The sequence below is a fragment of the Macaca thibetana genome, chromosome 16, assembly GCF_024542745.1.
Source record: "Macaca thibetana thibetana isolate TM-01 chromosome 16, ASM2454274v1, whole genome shotgun sequence".
In the NCBI taxonomy this organism is placed as follows: domain Eukaryota; kingdom Metazoa; phylum Chordata; class Mammalia; order Primates; family Cercopithecidae; genus Macaca; species Macaca thibetana.
The window spans coordinates 33,089,557-33,105,063 of NC_065593.1; the positions used below are offsets into that span (position 1 = coordinate 33,089,557).

At 36.4% G+C, this 15,507-nt stretch overlaps 1 protein-coding gene across 5 annotated transcripts in view; it reads right to left on the bottom strand.

Moving 5' to 3' along the window:
* Nucleotides 1-15,507, bottom strand: part of USP32 (ubiquitin specific peptidase 32) — a 255,531-nt gene that overhangs the window by 69,108 nt on the left and 170,916 nt on the right. For all 5 annotated transcript variants that reach the window (XM_050764564.1, XM_050764567.1, XM_050764565.1 and 2 more), the window contains exons 10-11: nucleotides 8,872-8,955; nucleotides 6,067-6,128 (exon numbers count right to left, since the gene is read on the bottom strand). In XM_050764564.1, coding sequence (XP_050620521.1) covers nucleotides 6,067-6,128; nucleotides 8,872-8,955 — 146 coding nt within the window. The remainder of the gene's footprint in view (nucleotides 1-6,066; nucleotides 6,129-8,871; nucleotides 8,956-15,507) is intronic.

The following is a 15,507-nucleotide window of genomic DNA, read 5'->3' on the forward strand; positions in this document are numbered from 1 at the left end:
TTATTTTTAACTATAGTTACCTACTGTGCTATTGAACACTAGAAGTCATTCATTCTATCCAACTGTATTTTTACAGTCATTAACCTCTCTTCAATATCATCCCTCCTGCCCTTGCCAGCCTCTGATAACCATCATAATACTCTCTAATTCCACAAGATCAACTTTTTTAGCTCCCACTTAAAAGTGAGAACATGTGATATTTGTCTTTCTATGCTTGGCCTATTTCACTTAACATAATGACCTCCAGTTTTATCCATGTTGCTGCAAATGACAGGATTTCATTCATTTTACGGCTGAATAACATTTTATTTTGTGTGTATGTGTGTATATATATGTATACATATATAATATATATTTTCTTTATCCATTCATCAACTGATGGACACTTAAGCTGAATCTGTATCTTGGCTATTGTAAGTAGTGCTGCAATAAACACAGGCGTGTAGACAGCTCTTTGCTTTACTGATTTCCTTTCTTCTGAATATATACTCAGCAGTGGGATCACTGGATAATATGGTGGATCTCTTTTCAGTTTGTTGGGGCACCTCCATACTGTTTTCCATATTGACTTTACTAATTTACATTCCCATCAATAGTGTACTAGCACTTCCCTTTCTCCACATCCTCATCAGAATCTGTTATTGTCTTTTTTATAATAGCCATTTTAACTGGGAGATAATATTGCATTGTGGTTTTGATATTTCGATTATGATTAGTGACGTTGAGCATGTTTTCATATGTCTGCTGGCAATTTATATGTCTTTTTTTTTTGAGCAAGGTCTATTCAGATCACTTGCCCATTTTTAAATTGGGTTATTTGGTTTTTTGTTATTGAGTTGAGGCCCTTATATATTCTGGTTATTAAAACCTTGAATGGATGGATAGTTTGCAAATATTTTCGCCTATTCTGCTGGTTGTCTCTTCACTCTGTTGATTGTTTCCTTTGCTGCGAAGCGTCTTAACTTGATGAAATTCCGTTCGTCCATTTTTGCTTTGGCTGCCTGTGCTTTTAAGGTATTATACAATGTCATACCACTCAAACGAACGTCCTACACCATTTCCCCAATTTCGTCTAGTAGTTTAGGCCTTAGATTTAAGTCTTTGAATCCATTTTCTTTTCTATTTTTTTGAGATGCAGTATATCCCTCTCTCACCCTGGCTGGAGAGCAGTGGGGAAATCTCGGCTCACTGCAACCTCCGCCTCCCGGGTTCAAGCAATTTTCCCACCTCAGCCTCCTGAGTAGCTGGGATTACAGGCGCCTGTCACCATGCCCAGCTAGTTTTTGTACTTTTAGTAGAGATGGGGTTTCACCATGTTGGTCAGGCTGGTTTTGAACTCCTGGCCTCAGGTGATCCGGTCACCTTGGCCTACCAAAGTGCTGGTATTACAGGCATGAGCCACCTCGCCCAGACTCTTTAATCCATTTTGATTTGATTTTTGTGTATGCTAAGAAATTGGGATCTGGTTTCATTCTTCTGCACATGAATATCAAATTTTTCCAGCACCATTTATTGAAGAGATTGTCCTTTCTCTAATGTATGCTCTTGGCACCTTTGTCAAAAAAGAATTGGTTCTAAATGTGGGTTTTTTTTGTTGTTGTTGTTGTTTTGTTTTTTGAGACACAGTCTTGTTCTGTTACCCAGGCTGGAGTGCAGTGGCGCAATCTCCGCTCATTGCTACCTCCACCTCCTGGGTTCAAGCGATTCTCCTGCCTCAGCCTCCCGAGTAGCTGCGACTACAGGCGTATGCCACCAAACCTGGCTAATTTTTTGTATTTTTAGTAGAGATGGGATTTCACTGTGTTAGCTAGGATGGTCTCGACCTCCTGACCTTATGATCCACCTACCTTAGCCTCCCAAAGCGCTGGGATTATAGGCGTGAGCCACCATGCCTGGCCTGGATTTATTTCTGGGTTCTCTGCTCTGTTCCATTGGTCTGTGTGTCTGTTCTTATGTCAGTGCCATGCTGTTTTGGTTACTATAGCTTTGTAGTATATTTTGAAGTCAGGTAGTAATTCACCTTTATTTCTGAATTACAGTTCTGCTAGATAAAGAATTCTGGATTGACAGTTTTTGCTTTTTTGTTTTTTTTCCTTATATCACTTTCTCATCCTACTGCATACTGAGCTCTACTGTTTCAAAAAGTCAGCTGTTTATCACATTGTGGTTCCCTTCTATATGATGAGTCTTTCTGCTCTTGTGGCTTTCAACTTTTTCCTCTGTCTTTAGTTTTCAACACTTTGACAATGATATGTCTAGGTGTGAATCTTTTTGTGTTTAACACAGTTGGAGTTCATTAAGCTTCTAAGGTTAATAATTTTCAACAAATTTTAGAACTTTCAGACATTATCTTGTCAAACTTTTTTCTGCTTCTTTCTTTCTGAGACTTCCATTATGCATATTTTGGTAGACTTGATGGTGTTCCACCTTTTGTGAAACTCTGTTCATTTATTTGGTCTCCTTTCTCTCTTTCTGATGAAATAATCTCTATTGATACATACTCTGTTTTGCTGAGTATTTCTCTGTCAACTCAAATCTGCTAGAATTTCTATTTGATTCTGTTTTAAAATTTCTATCTCTTTATTGCTATTTTCTATTTGGACAAGTCAGTGAGATCATACTTTCCTCTAATTCTTTAAATACAGCTTCGTTTAGCTCTTTGAAAACATTCATAATAGCTGCATTGAAGTCTTTGTGTGCTAAGTAGAACATCTGGTGCCACCTCTGAGACAGTTTCTACTATTGTTTGTTTTTTTCTTGTATATGGGTCACACTTTCCTGTTTTATTCCATGTCTGATAATTTTTTCTTGTTGAAAACTGAACACATTTGATACTTTACATTAGCAACTCTGGATTCTGAACCCCGTGTGTTTTGTTTTGTTTTGTTTTGTTTTACAACTTCCCGGAACAATTCTGTAGAGTTTAACTTCCCATACAGTATCTTGCAATGTGAAGCTGCTCAGCTTCTTGTTGTTTTCTTTTTTATTATCTCTGTTTTTATTGTTAAGCTTGGCTTTCTTGGAGTGAGCCTAACTTACTGGTCAGCCAATGACTGTTGAGAGGCTGTGCTGAAACACCTTGAGCCAGTAACACTCGCATCCTTTTCCTGATGGATCTGTACATGGTTTGGGGAATGCATTTAAAGTTCAGGCAGGTTACAAGCCTACCCTGGCTTTTACTTTCTGCACATGCAAGGCTTCACCTTCAACTAGGGAGGAATAAAGGGCTAAAGCCCACTTTGGTTTCTCCTGAGTTTGTGTATAGCCTTGTACAAGTAGTCTACAGATCACTGGGGAAATGAGAAAGCTTGTTAAGGCTCACTATGGTGATCCTGTTCCCTGTCAAAAATTTGACTGGTCTGTTGTTAGTCTGCTGCTTCCCCTAACCAGTATTTTATCCCCAAGCTGGTGATGTCAGTTTCCCTTTTCCCCTCATTTTTTACCACCATGATGGTATGTATTTGTTTTATAATATCCTTGGAGAGGCATTTATTCATGCTCTCCTTCAAATCATAAATCAGACTGTCAGCCCATTCTGACCTGCCCTGTAGAACTATCATGCAGATTTGCTGGATGGGAGGAAATGAAAGCTGCTCCTGGTTAAATTACCACACACTTCCATTGTTCTCACCAAAGATTAGTAGTTCTTGAATAAATGCTTCTTAATTTCTTGTATATATTTGGTCAGTTTCCAGAGTCCTGAAATGGTTGTTTGACAATTTTGTTCAGTTTTCTAAGTGCTTTTGGGAAAAGGGTTTGCTGAGATCTTCACTCGGCCATTCCAGAAATCATGATACTTATTTTTTTTAACAATGTACTGACTGTAAGTTAGAGACAAATATTTGTTTCACCTCATTGCATATGAACCAACCTGAATCATCCTTTAATAATTATCACAGTCAAATGAATTTTTATAAGTAACAGCAGAGGCAAAATAAAATAACACTAAAAATGAATAAACAAATTTAAAAAAACCCACAGATGAAATGAACCAATTTGGAACCAACAATTTTAAATCTAGACTTATTAAAAAATACAAAATACAGAAAGCAGATTATTGGTACTTTTAAGAAAGAGGTCCTAAACTTGATTCTGCCAGTCCCATGTAATTTCAGGTCCTCAACTTCTATAAATCTCAGTTTTCATTTTTACAAAATGGGAGACACTAATTTCATGCAGTTATTCTAAGGGCCAGATGAGATAATGTAATTACACGTATTTTGCAAAGAATAACTTTCTATGAAAATATAAGATTATATCAACCTTATTTTTTGAAATAGGGATGCTATGAGTAGTTGTAAAATAAGCCAATAAATATAAATATGGGCTACATAGCATTCTTTCTTTCTATCTGTGCTAAGTGATATTTACTTCAGAATATATTACTATAGTAAATTAGACTGTAATAGAAAAAAAGTCTTGAACTCAGGATTTCAAGACCAGCCTGGGCAATATAGTGAGACCCCATCTCAAAAAAATCAAAGACAGAAAATAAAACAAACAAACAAAAACTACGTGAGACTGGAGTTTTATGAAAGTAACATTTAAAAAAACAGATTTTGCTTAATCTTCTTTAAGAAATAACCATGCTGCTCTGCATATGGAGTGGCCACCCATTTATCCCTTTCTTTTCTTTTTTTTTTTGACAGAGTCTCACATTGTCACCCAGGCTGGAATGCAATGGCATAATCTTGGCTCACTGCAGCTTTGACCTCCCGGGCTCAAACAATCCTCCCACCTCTGCCTCCCGAGTAGCTGGGACCACAGGCGTGTACCACTAAGCCTCGATAATTTTTTTATTTTTTGTAAAGACAGGGTCTCACCATGTTGCCCAGGCTGGTCTCGAACTCCTGAGCTCAAATAATCCACCTGCCTTGGCTTCCCAAAGTGCTGAGATTACAGGCATGAGCCACTACACCTGGCCCCTTTACTTTCTTAATAAACTTGCTTTCACTTAAAAATAAATAAATAAATAATACATAAATAACCATTTTTAAAACTTGTCATTTAAAAACTTAGAAATATATCTACTACTTTAACTATCTATGTATTAACTGGCATGTCCTGTTTAAACGTTGAATATGTAATCCTGTTCTCAGGTATTCCAAACAACTCTATTTTAGTAAACTCCCATCTATCCAGAAACCCAAGCCAGAAGAAACTACTGAAGAGTTTGTATGCACAATACTTTCAAGAAAAAGTCAAGTGACAGTACCTATTGAGAGTTTATTTTAAAAGCAGAGTTTACTAGAAATTCAGTCATATTTCTGAAACTATCTACACAAATGTGTAGCATAACAGCAATGTCACAGAGCAATGAAAGACACTCATTATTAAAAATTAGAATATAGCTATAAAACATGCATACCTTTGTTTTTAAAATATAATCCAGATATTTCATCTTAAGTAATTTATCCTAAAGTAAATCCTTAAGCCAAGACATAGAGACTTTATTAACAAAATTGGTCCAATAAGCTTATATTAAAAAAGAATAATAGAGGATGAACAGGGCTGTAAACCAATCATTTAAAATTATATTCAAAGAAGGCTTTATTCTAATATATATTAAAGCAGTATTTTATATGATCTAGAGTGAAAATAGGAGCAGGGAATAAAATAGGTATTTCAGAATATTCCCATTTTTATTTAAATCGTACAAATATCATTGTGGGCATATGTTTATATAAATATTAAAAATGTCTACAGCAATTATCTATAAATTATCTATAAAATCTTTCTCTGCTTCTTTTTGTTTAGCTCTATTTTCTAATTTTTCCAACAATAAACATATTTTGGTACTAAAGAAAACTGGTTACTTTTTATCTCATTTCAAAAAATCAAATTTAGTATTCAGTGCAATTTTAATGTTAAATAGAATTTGCCTTCTTAATTAATCTATAGTACCTTCCCTTATCTAGGAAGGTACTTTAACAAAAATATTTCAATATGTAACTATTTTTGAGAAACAGTTAATAATTACATTAAAATAGGACATGCTGTTCCTCAGTAACCAATATATTTCAAGTGTTTGAAATTTCAACTATATAACTGAAACTACAAATTTACCTAATAATTTGTCCTTCTTCTTCCGGAGTAGCTGGTCTTAACCCCAGAACTATGTGACACACCTAGGGGAAAAAATGGTAAATCAAAGTTTATTAACTGCATACTATTTCACATTCTCTGCATGAGATCCACTTCTTAAATGGGAATCTGAATTAGCAACAGCTTTCAACTCATGAATTATCAATTTTTCACTTGAGCAAATTTTAACTTTAGCCTTGTGGTTTTGGGGTTTTGTTTGCTTTTTTTAAACAAGCCATTCCAATGGAGGCTAACTTTCAAATCTCTAGGTAAGAAGGGAAGAGAAAGGGAAGGAAGAAAAAGGGAAAGGGGAAGATACTACCTCAGGAATAGATTTCAGAATAATTATTCTGACACTTGCATATGATAGATTTTAAATAGTCAAAACACTCAGCCATGTGTGAGATCTTGGCAAATAAAAGCATAATTCAATATTGTATCATTAACCTAAAAAGCTAACTCTATCAATTTTAAAACACAGATAAAAATAAAAACAATTTAGCATAACTGTCTGCTCATATGAGCATAATCAAATATGTGACAAAGCACATACAATAAAATATAATAAAATTTAGGTGTTGAGTAAATAAAATATAGTAAAATTTAGGTTCAGGGTGTTTCCTGAAAAAAACTTTTTCAGCTTTTCAGTATAAAATGTTGGAAGCATACACATAAGCAAATCTAAAGTGTATGTTTATTCATCAGTTAAGAGTCACAGAAACAGTGCCACTCCAAGTCCACAGTAAGAATGACGAAATAGGAAAGGCAAAACTAAAAGTCAAAATGCTATACTCTGTGAGAGCTACATGACTCAGACACAAACTTAAGTGACCAAAATGTTCATACAGTGAATATGAGATAAAGAGTACACTGAATATGTTCATGTACAAACAGTATATGAACTGTCAACTGTACATAAGCAATACATTGAATACGTTCATGTACTGTTCATACAATAACTTCATACACTGAATATGAGAATGTTACTTTAAAAAATAACAATAGTTCAATTAAAAAAAAAAAAGCCTACAGAACCCACTACTGAGGATATTATTTTAAATGAGATAAAAATAGTTGACCAGGCCAGGCGTGGTGGCTCATACCTATAATCCTAACACTTTGGGAGGACAAGGTGGGCAGATCACCTGAGGTCAGGAGTTTGAGACCAGCCTGGCCAATATGGTGAAACCTCATCTCCACTAAAAATACAAAAAGTAGCTGGGGGTGGTGGCATACACCTGTAATCCAGCTACTCAGGAGGCTGAGGCAGGAGAATCTCTTGAACCTGAGAGATGGAGGTTGCAATGAGCCCAGATTGCACCACCGCACTCCAGGCTAGGTGACAGAGCAAGACTCTGTCTCAAAATAAATAAATAAAAATAAAAAATAGTTGATGAATTTTCATGTTACCAAGCAATTCTGTTGTGTTTATAGTGGTGATCTATATTATTTTCATATATATTTTATAAAGCCATCAACTTGAATCTATGCTGAAAATTATAACTTATAATAAAGCAAATAATTGATTTACAGGCCTATCAGATTATATATGTTTTAAATACATAAAACTTAGTCATTAGCTCTCAGGAAGAGACCAATTTCCATTTATTCCAACATAGATGTGTTACAGACAAGTTCATTATTTAAAATGGTAGATCATGATACGTATAAACATACTAAACCATTCTGACCTTCACAGTGGTAAAAGAAAAATAAAATAAGAAGAAACTAAAATAAGCACTATTAAGTCAAGTTAAATATTCACGAATAACTATAAAAATGGGAAAACTTAAATTATCCTTAAAAATCAGAGCAAGAGAATTAGTTTAACTAGGACAATAGTTAAAATTTGGCAAGCTCTATGACTTAGTGTTGACTTCTGGTAGCTTTCATTCTTCCTTCCTGCTTACTCTTTCTTGGACCTTCTAAATAATAAAAATTAGGAAACAGCCTCATACCTTCAATGATCTCTTAATCAGAGAGATTGTATACTTTGAAAAACTTGGGCTGGGTGTGGTGGTGTACTCCTGTAATTCCAGCACTTTGGGAGGCTGAGACAGGAGAACTACTTGAGCCTAGGAGTTTAACACCAGCCTGGGCAATATAGCAAGACCTGTCTCTACAAAACATACAAAATTAGCCAGGCGTGGTGGCACACGCCTATAGTCCCAGCTACTCGGGAGGCTGAGGAAGGAGAATCACCTGAGCCTGCACAGTCAAGGCTGCGGTGAGACATGCTTGCGCCACGGCACTCCAGCCTGCATGACAGAGCGAGACCTGTCTCAAAATTTAAAAAAATAATAAAATAATAAAAAAAGAAAAGAAAAATGTATAGCTACCTCCTTATGATTCATCTTTCTGGTCATACTGCCTTACTTATTAGGAAGGCTATTTATTTATTTATTTATTTATTTATTTATTTTCTTTTAAAAAAATTCTCCTGGTCAGTCTTATTACAAGGAAGCCCTTTTAAAAAGACAATAATGAAGAAACTAGCAAATTATGATGGCTTTTGCAACTTACTCTCTATATGTCTGTGTACTACTCTAAAATGAGTTAAAATAATCTACATCCCACTTTCCTATTTCCCACATCACATTTTGAGAAACTTCAGCAAGCACCCATCTTTCAGATGTGTAATGTAGTTCTGGTTTTTTTTTTTTTTTTTTTTTTAATAATATATGGTTTTGCAGCCTAGATACAACAACTCTGACTACTATATGATGGAAAAGATGTATAAGTACTGGTACTACTACCCTCTGTTGCTGTTATTTACCTTAAACATACCTGGAAAAGGAGGTTCAAAAACTCATTGGCAAGAACATTTTTCACACTCCAGATCTGATAGTCTTCCAGAGTAAGATGACCCATCTGAAACAGAGACATTCATGTTAGGAACATCTTCTTTTCTTTTTCTTTTTTTTTTTTTTTGAGACAGAGTCTCATACTGTTGCCTGGGCTGGAGTGCAATGGCGCAATCTTGCCTCACTGAAACCTCGGCCTCCCGGGTTCAAGTGATTCTCCTGCCTCAGTCTCCCAAGTAGCTGAAATTACAGGTGCCCGCCACCATGCCCAGCTAACTTTTTGTATTTTTCAGTAGAAACTCGGTTTCGCTATGTTGGCTAGGCTGGTCTTGAACTCCTGACCTCGTGATCCGTCCACCTCGGTCTCCCAAAGTGCTGGGATTGCAGGCACCCACCATGATCTAAATGTTGACTAACACAGAAAAGCAATTTCTTCCTCTTTACTTTTTCCTAACTCCCCTACAATGCAGAAGGTAAACTACTTCAAGTTCATTCCTGTAGGTTTCCCTAAATGCATTCAATAGCAAAATTTTACAATTTGTGGTAATGCAAACATATATAGTTTAATCATACATGGTTGGTAAAATTCACTAAATATCTGGGAATTTTATCAACGCAGTAAGAAATACTGCCCATTTTCTTTAAAAGGTTTAGATAACTAAATCAATAAACATGTTCTAGTAACATTATTTGTCCTCGCTTCCTTTTATGCCTCAAATGTATTGGTGGCAGTCTGCACTATTAACAAGGAATATATATATATACATTGTTTTCTAAAGAGAAAAAAATATTGACTTGCAGAATCACTGAGGTGTCTAGATCAACTGTCTTATAATCAAACAACAGACATGTGAGGGATTTAATAGAAAAATCACTGGGCATGGTGGCATGTGCCTGTAGTCCCGGTTACTTCAGGGGCTGAGGCAAGAGAATCGCTTGAGCCCAGGAGCATGAGTCCAGCCTGGGCAACATAGCAAGACACTATGTCTTTGAAAAAAAGTAATAATAATAAAGAAAATCCTCCAAATCAGGGTAGAGAAATAAGCTAAAGGGAAAGGAAGAAAAACAAAAACTCCTTTCTGTTTTTACAAACAAGTTCACATTCAAAAAGCAGAAGGCAGGGAAAGGGGTAGGCAAATCACTAGATTATGACTAACACTGAATCACAGAATCTTTCTTATCATGATCACTTTTCAAAAAATTGTCCTGTTCACTTACAACAGAGGAAGTGCTGTGATAAGGGTTTTTTTCCACTCAAATCAGTACAGCAGAGGTCCTTGAATAATGTTTCATTCAACATCATTTTATTATAATGTTGATAAGAAAAAAAAATGGATTCCCAGCTGGGGCCACTATCTGTGTGGAGTTTGCATATTCCTTCCATGTCTGCATGAATTTTCTCCAGGTGTCCTCCCATATCCCAAAGACATACATGTTAGGTTAACTGGAGTGTCTGAATTGTCCCACTATAGTGTGATATCTGTTGCTGTGAGGAGAGGAACATCAATCCCAGCACCATGGCAACAGAAGAACCTCAAAGGCTATGTAAGATCTGCCAATCTCCCAAATCAAGTATACAAAAAATTGGTGAAGAGAGGGTTTGAATTCACAGGTGAATCTGGATTGGGCCAGTTAACATTAATCAACTTATATTCCTCACAGATTTGTATTCTCCACAGTATCCAAGTCCTTCCCATAGAATAAAAAACACTGACGAACAATGTGATTTCATCATTCTAAGAAATATATTGGTAAGAACACACGTGCAGAACTTGAAAGATGTTACTAATAATGAAGAATTACAGAAGCAGAAAACTGGCAGCTGTGACATAATGGAGTTGATAACGTTACCAAGCAAAGGAGGCTTGCTGCCTGATGAGATAGAAGCCAATACTATGACGTTGGGTTTTTGAGAAAAGCAAAGCAAACAGGTCAACCAAAAAGGAGATGGCAGTCCAGCTCAAGGCTGTCTCCCTGTGCTGGTTTCAAGGCAATAATTTTATTTAAAAAAGCCTTATAGGGTAGATTCTGGGATTGGCAGGTGACTGCTAGAAGGAGAGGACTGGAAAGTCCTTGGGCATGCACAGTTATTTCTTCATGTTACTTCATGGATCGCACGTGGAAATTGGGGGGAGTCAGTATGAAACATGCAACGGGAATTAGTAAGCTCATTCTGCGTAAACTCTAGTTAGCCACATTGGTTCTAGCCAATTCAGCCAGTTTTTAAAATCTCACAATGGAGAGAGGGTTAGCATTTCAGCAAGTTGTTATTTATTTTATTTTGTTTTCTAAAAGAGATACAGGATCTCACTCTATCACCCAGGCTGGAGTGCAGTGGTGTGATCACAGCTCACTGCAGTCTCAAACTCCTAGGTTCAAGGGATCCTCCAGCCTCAGCCTCCTAACTACAGGCATAGGTTACCAAAACTGCCTTTAAAAAAAAAAAAAAAAAAACACAAGGTCTAGTCATGCTGCCCAGGCTGGTCTTGAACTCCTGGCCTTGCAATCCTCCTACCTTGGCCTCCCAAAGTGCTAGGATTACACAGGCGAGAGCCACCACACAGGCCAGTTTTTTGGTGTTTTTTTCCTTCAATCCGCTATTCTGCAAACTCAAGGAGTTCTGCTGGTTGTCGGTTTCCTACTCTTTGGGGAAAAGTTTTAGTTTCAGCTTTTTACTAAGTTGTTTCTTTTCTTAGCCGCTATCCTGTAAGCCCAAGAGTATAGTCATTGGTTTCTTTAACTCTTTAGGGCACAATTTCAATAACAGAATAAATGGCAGCTTACTGAGAGTCTTCCTCTGGCACAAATGGAAGAAGGAAAAAGGGAGCAAGTAGGTAAGATGAAGAAGATGGAGATCAAGACAGCAGGTATTTGAGATGGTCAGTAAGTAGTTCAAAACCTGAAGGATTCTGAAGTTGAGCTCCAATGGTGCCATGAAATGATGCAAATGAAAAACATGAAATGACGCAAATGATAAATGAATACTACATTCATTTAATGCAAATAAAAAACAATTTGGAAGCACAGCAAAAAGAATTAAGAGAAAAACCGCTGTCAGTTTGAGGATGAGTAAGCAAACTGAAAAGTCAACAATGTATTTTAGAACATCAGAACTCTTCAAGAATCTTGGCAAAGATCAAGAAGAAAGGGAAGATCCTTTAAACTCTCTATTGACCAAGAGTTACATATTAGCTGCCAAAACACCATTATGGACATCAGTGTTTGCTGGATCCCTCTGACCAATCTGCATCAGCCATTATGATGGATTTAACAGCATGACAAAAATGACTTTGTTGTTGATCCTGGTGGAGATTAAGATGCTTTGAATTGTAGGGTGTTGTGTACTTATAAAGTAGCAGCTCTAAGTGCCTTTCCTACATTTTCTTTTCCTTTTTAAAAAATTAAACAGATATCTTCAATTTAATGCAAGAGAACACTCCGCTGTTGTACAGTCATGTTCTGGTGATTTGAATGTTTACAGGACATTCTAAAATAAAATGACTCTGGAAGGTTTTGATTGAAGACAAATTGCCATAGTATGAGGCAAACTATGCTTCTCTATAACTATAATGCAAAAGTTCCATCTGATGCAGCATATACAATAAGGTAAATTAGTCTAACACAGATGACTCTATTTTTTCACCCTTCCATTGTTTAAAAATACACATGGGAAAAAAACCCTATATGCTTACAGTGCACCTAGAACTACTTTTTTAAACAATCTTTTTTTGTTGTTTGCTTTAAATCCTTTAAATATATATTATTCTTATTTAGTGCCCTCTTTAGCCAGAATCTCATTATTGCTTCGTTTTTGTAATAACACTTAAATTTAGGTATTTTCCACATATTGGCCCTGCTAAAATAGAATATAGCATCTTTCACATGGTAGGAACCAGCAAGGAAGCTTTCCTTTAACTCCCTTTTTACATTTTATGGTAAGTAGCAGGAGGAAGATGCATTTACAGATCATTTCTAGGCAACACTGAGAAGATAAAAACCAACTTGCAGTCTCTTTAGTTTGCTAGAAATAGGAATCACGGCCTCTTAAAGAGAATTCACTATTTTGCACTGAGCTGTATTCATAGATAGCATATATGCACTTTTTGTTTGTATTGTAAACAATTCATGTAACAATGTTGTGATGTAAAAAAACAAAAAAATGAAAAAATAATAAATTGTCCCAGTATGAGTGAGTGTGGATACACATGTGAGTGCGCCCTTCAGTGGGATGGTATCTTGTCCAGGGTTGGTTCCTGTCTTGTACCCTGAGCTGCAGGGATAGGCTCTGGCCAGCCACTAACCAGAACTGGAATAAGCGGGTTGGAAATGAATACAAATTACCATAAAATAACAACTCATAAAGTATGCAACAATCATACAAATGTATGATAATAAATGATATGCTAAGAAAGTACTCAATGAGCCTCCCATATTTGTTATTGTTAGTTTTTGAACTGCAAGGTGGTAGGAGGTGTTTCTTATAATTTTCATTTTGCAAACATTTATCCCTTGATTTAACCCATCACCACTATGCTGCTGTCACTCACTGATTCACCAAAAACTGGGTAAATAATTATCTTGTTTTTTTTTTTTTTTTTTTTTTTTTTTGAGACGGAGTCTCACTCTGTCCCCCTTGCTGGAGTGCAGTGGCCAGATCTCAGCTCACTGCAAGCTCCGCCTCCCGGGTTCAGGCCATTCTCCTGCCTCAGCCTCCCGAGTAGCTGGGACTACAGGTGCCCACCACCTCGCCCGGCTAGTTTTTTTTGTATTTTTTAGTAGAGACGGGGTTTCACTGTGTTAGCCAGGATGGTCTCGATCTCCTGACCTCGTGATCCACCCGTCTCGGCCTCCCAAAGTGCTGGGATTACAGGCTTGAGCCACCGCGCCCGGCCAATTATCTTGTTTTTATCAATCTTTCTTAGATCTATTTATAGTTCACATTTATTTCAAAGCTTAATATTAGAAGTGCTTGGGGTCTTTATTTAGAAGTTTGGTGATGTTTTTGTGACTAGAAATATGCTGTGGGAACTTAACTCTTGTTTGCCTAAGGTAAAATTAGTTTTATTCTATACCCTTCCACTTAAAGTTGCAGTTTCCAAGAACCTAAAGACAACATTAAGTGAGTACTAACTGTACAAGAAGTTAAAGGCATCTGGAACTGTAATACATTATGCACAAAAGGATCTTTGACTTAGAGACCTGTTGTTCATATTACAATGCTATCAGAACTGTCAATTACTTCCATAACCATCCGTCATTAGTATTCCCCTTGCCTTTGAAAATTACTTTTGGCTATAGCAATACAGTTTTAAAAGATACAGGAATAGGCCGGGTGTGGTGCCTCACACTTGTAATCCCAGCACTTTGGGAGGCTGAGGTGGGTGGATCATCTTAGGTCAGGAGTTCAAGACCAGCCTGGCCAACATGGTGAAACCTAGTCTCTACTAAAAATACAAAAAAATTAGCTGGGTGTGGTAGCGGGCTCCTGTAATCTCAGCTACTCAGGAGTCCGAGGCACGAGAATCATTTAAACCCAGGCGGCAGAGGTTGCAGTGCACTCCAACCTGTGCAACAAGAGCAAGACTAAAAAAAAATAAAAAAGATTCAGGAATAAATCATAGCATAATCATAATGGAATACTATGCAGATGATAAAAAGACTAAGTTAATCTATATATAACTTTCTATCTAGCATATGAAAGACGCTTAGTAAACATTCTACTAAGTTTTTTAAGTAAACATTTATTTACTAAGCGTCTTTCATATGCTAGATAGAAAATTATATATAGATTTAGGAAAATTCAAAAAAAATTATTGCAGAATGACTTATACAGTATTATTCAATTTTTAAATAAAGAATACACACAACACATGTAAATTTATCCTACACTTGATAGTAGTCAGAATAGTGTATCTTTCCCTATAACATTCATTGAGAATAACTAAAATTTTAATTCTTAAAACAAAAAAACCCCAGAAGAACTGCAAGCTCTGCCACATCATGTACCTCAGTCATGAGGAGGCAACAGAAAAACATGTCACATAACTTAATGAACTCTAAGGGTGAGGATATTATGCTCTGATAAATTCCATCGCATTAAGAAGTTTTACACTGAACAGTCACAAGTAAAATTCCAGGACAGAAAAATGAAGAATGCCAATACAGGGAAAAGCTATGTTGAACATAAGCTATATTTCAAAATGCTACTTTTTATCTTTGAAGTAATAATTGTCAATGATTCTGCACTGATGACAAAACTAACAGCTAGTGTAAACTCATTTTAATTTTATAGGACTCAGCATTTAGAACAGATAGGGAAATCATAGTGAAATATGAAAATGTAATAACTTCTATTAATTTTATCGTTTGAAAATCTAAAATGCTACTAATAAAAATAAAATAATGGCTGTTTAAAAAGTACAAATGTAGGCCAGGCACGGTGGCTCACACCTGTAATCCTAGCACTTTGGGAGGCCAAGGTGGGTGGATCACTTGAGGTTAGGAGTTTGAGACCACCCTGGGCAACATGGCGAAACCCGTCTCTACTAAAAATACAAAAATTAGTCAGGTGTGTTGGTGCAAGCCTGTAATCCCAGCTACTCAGAAGGCTGAGGCAGGA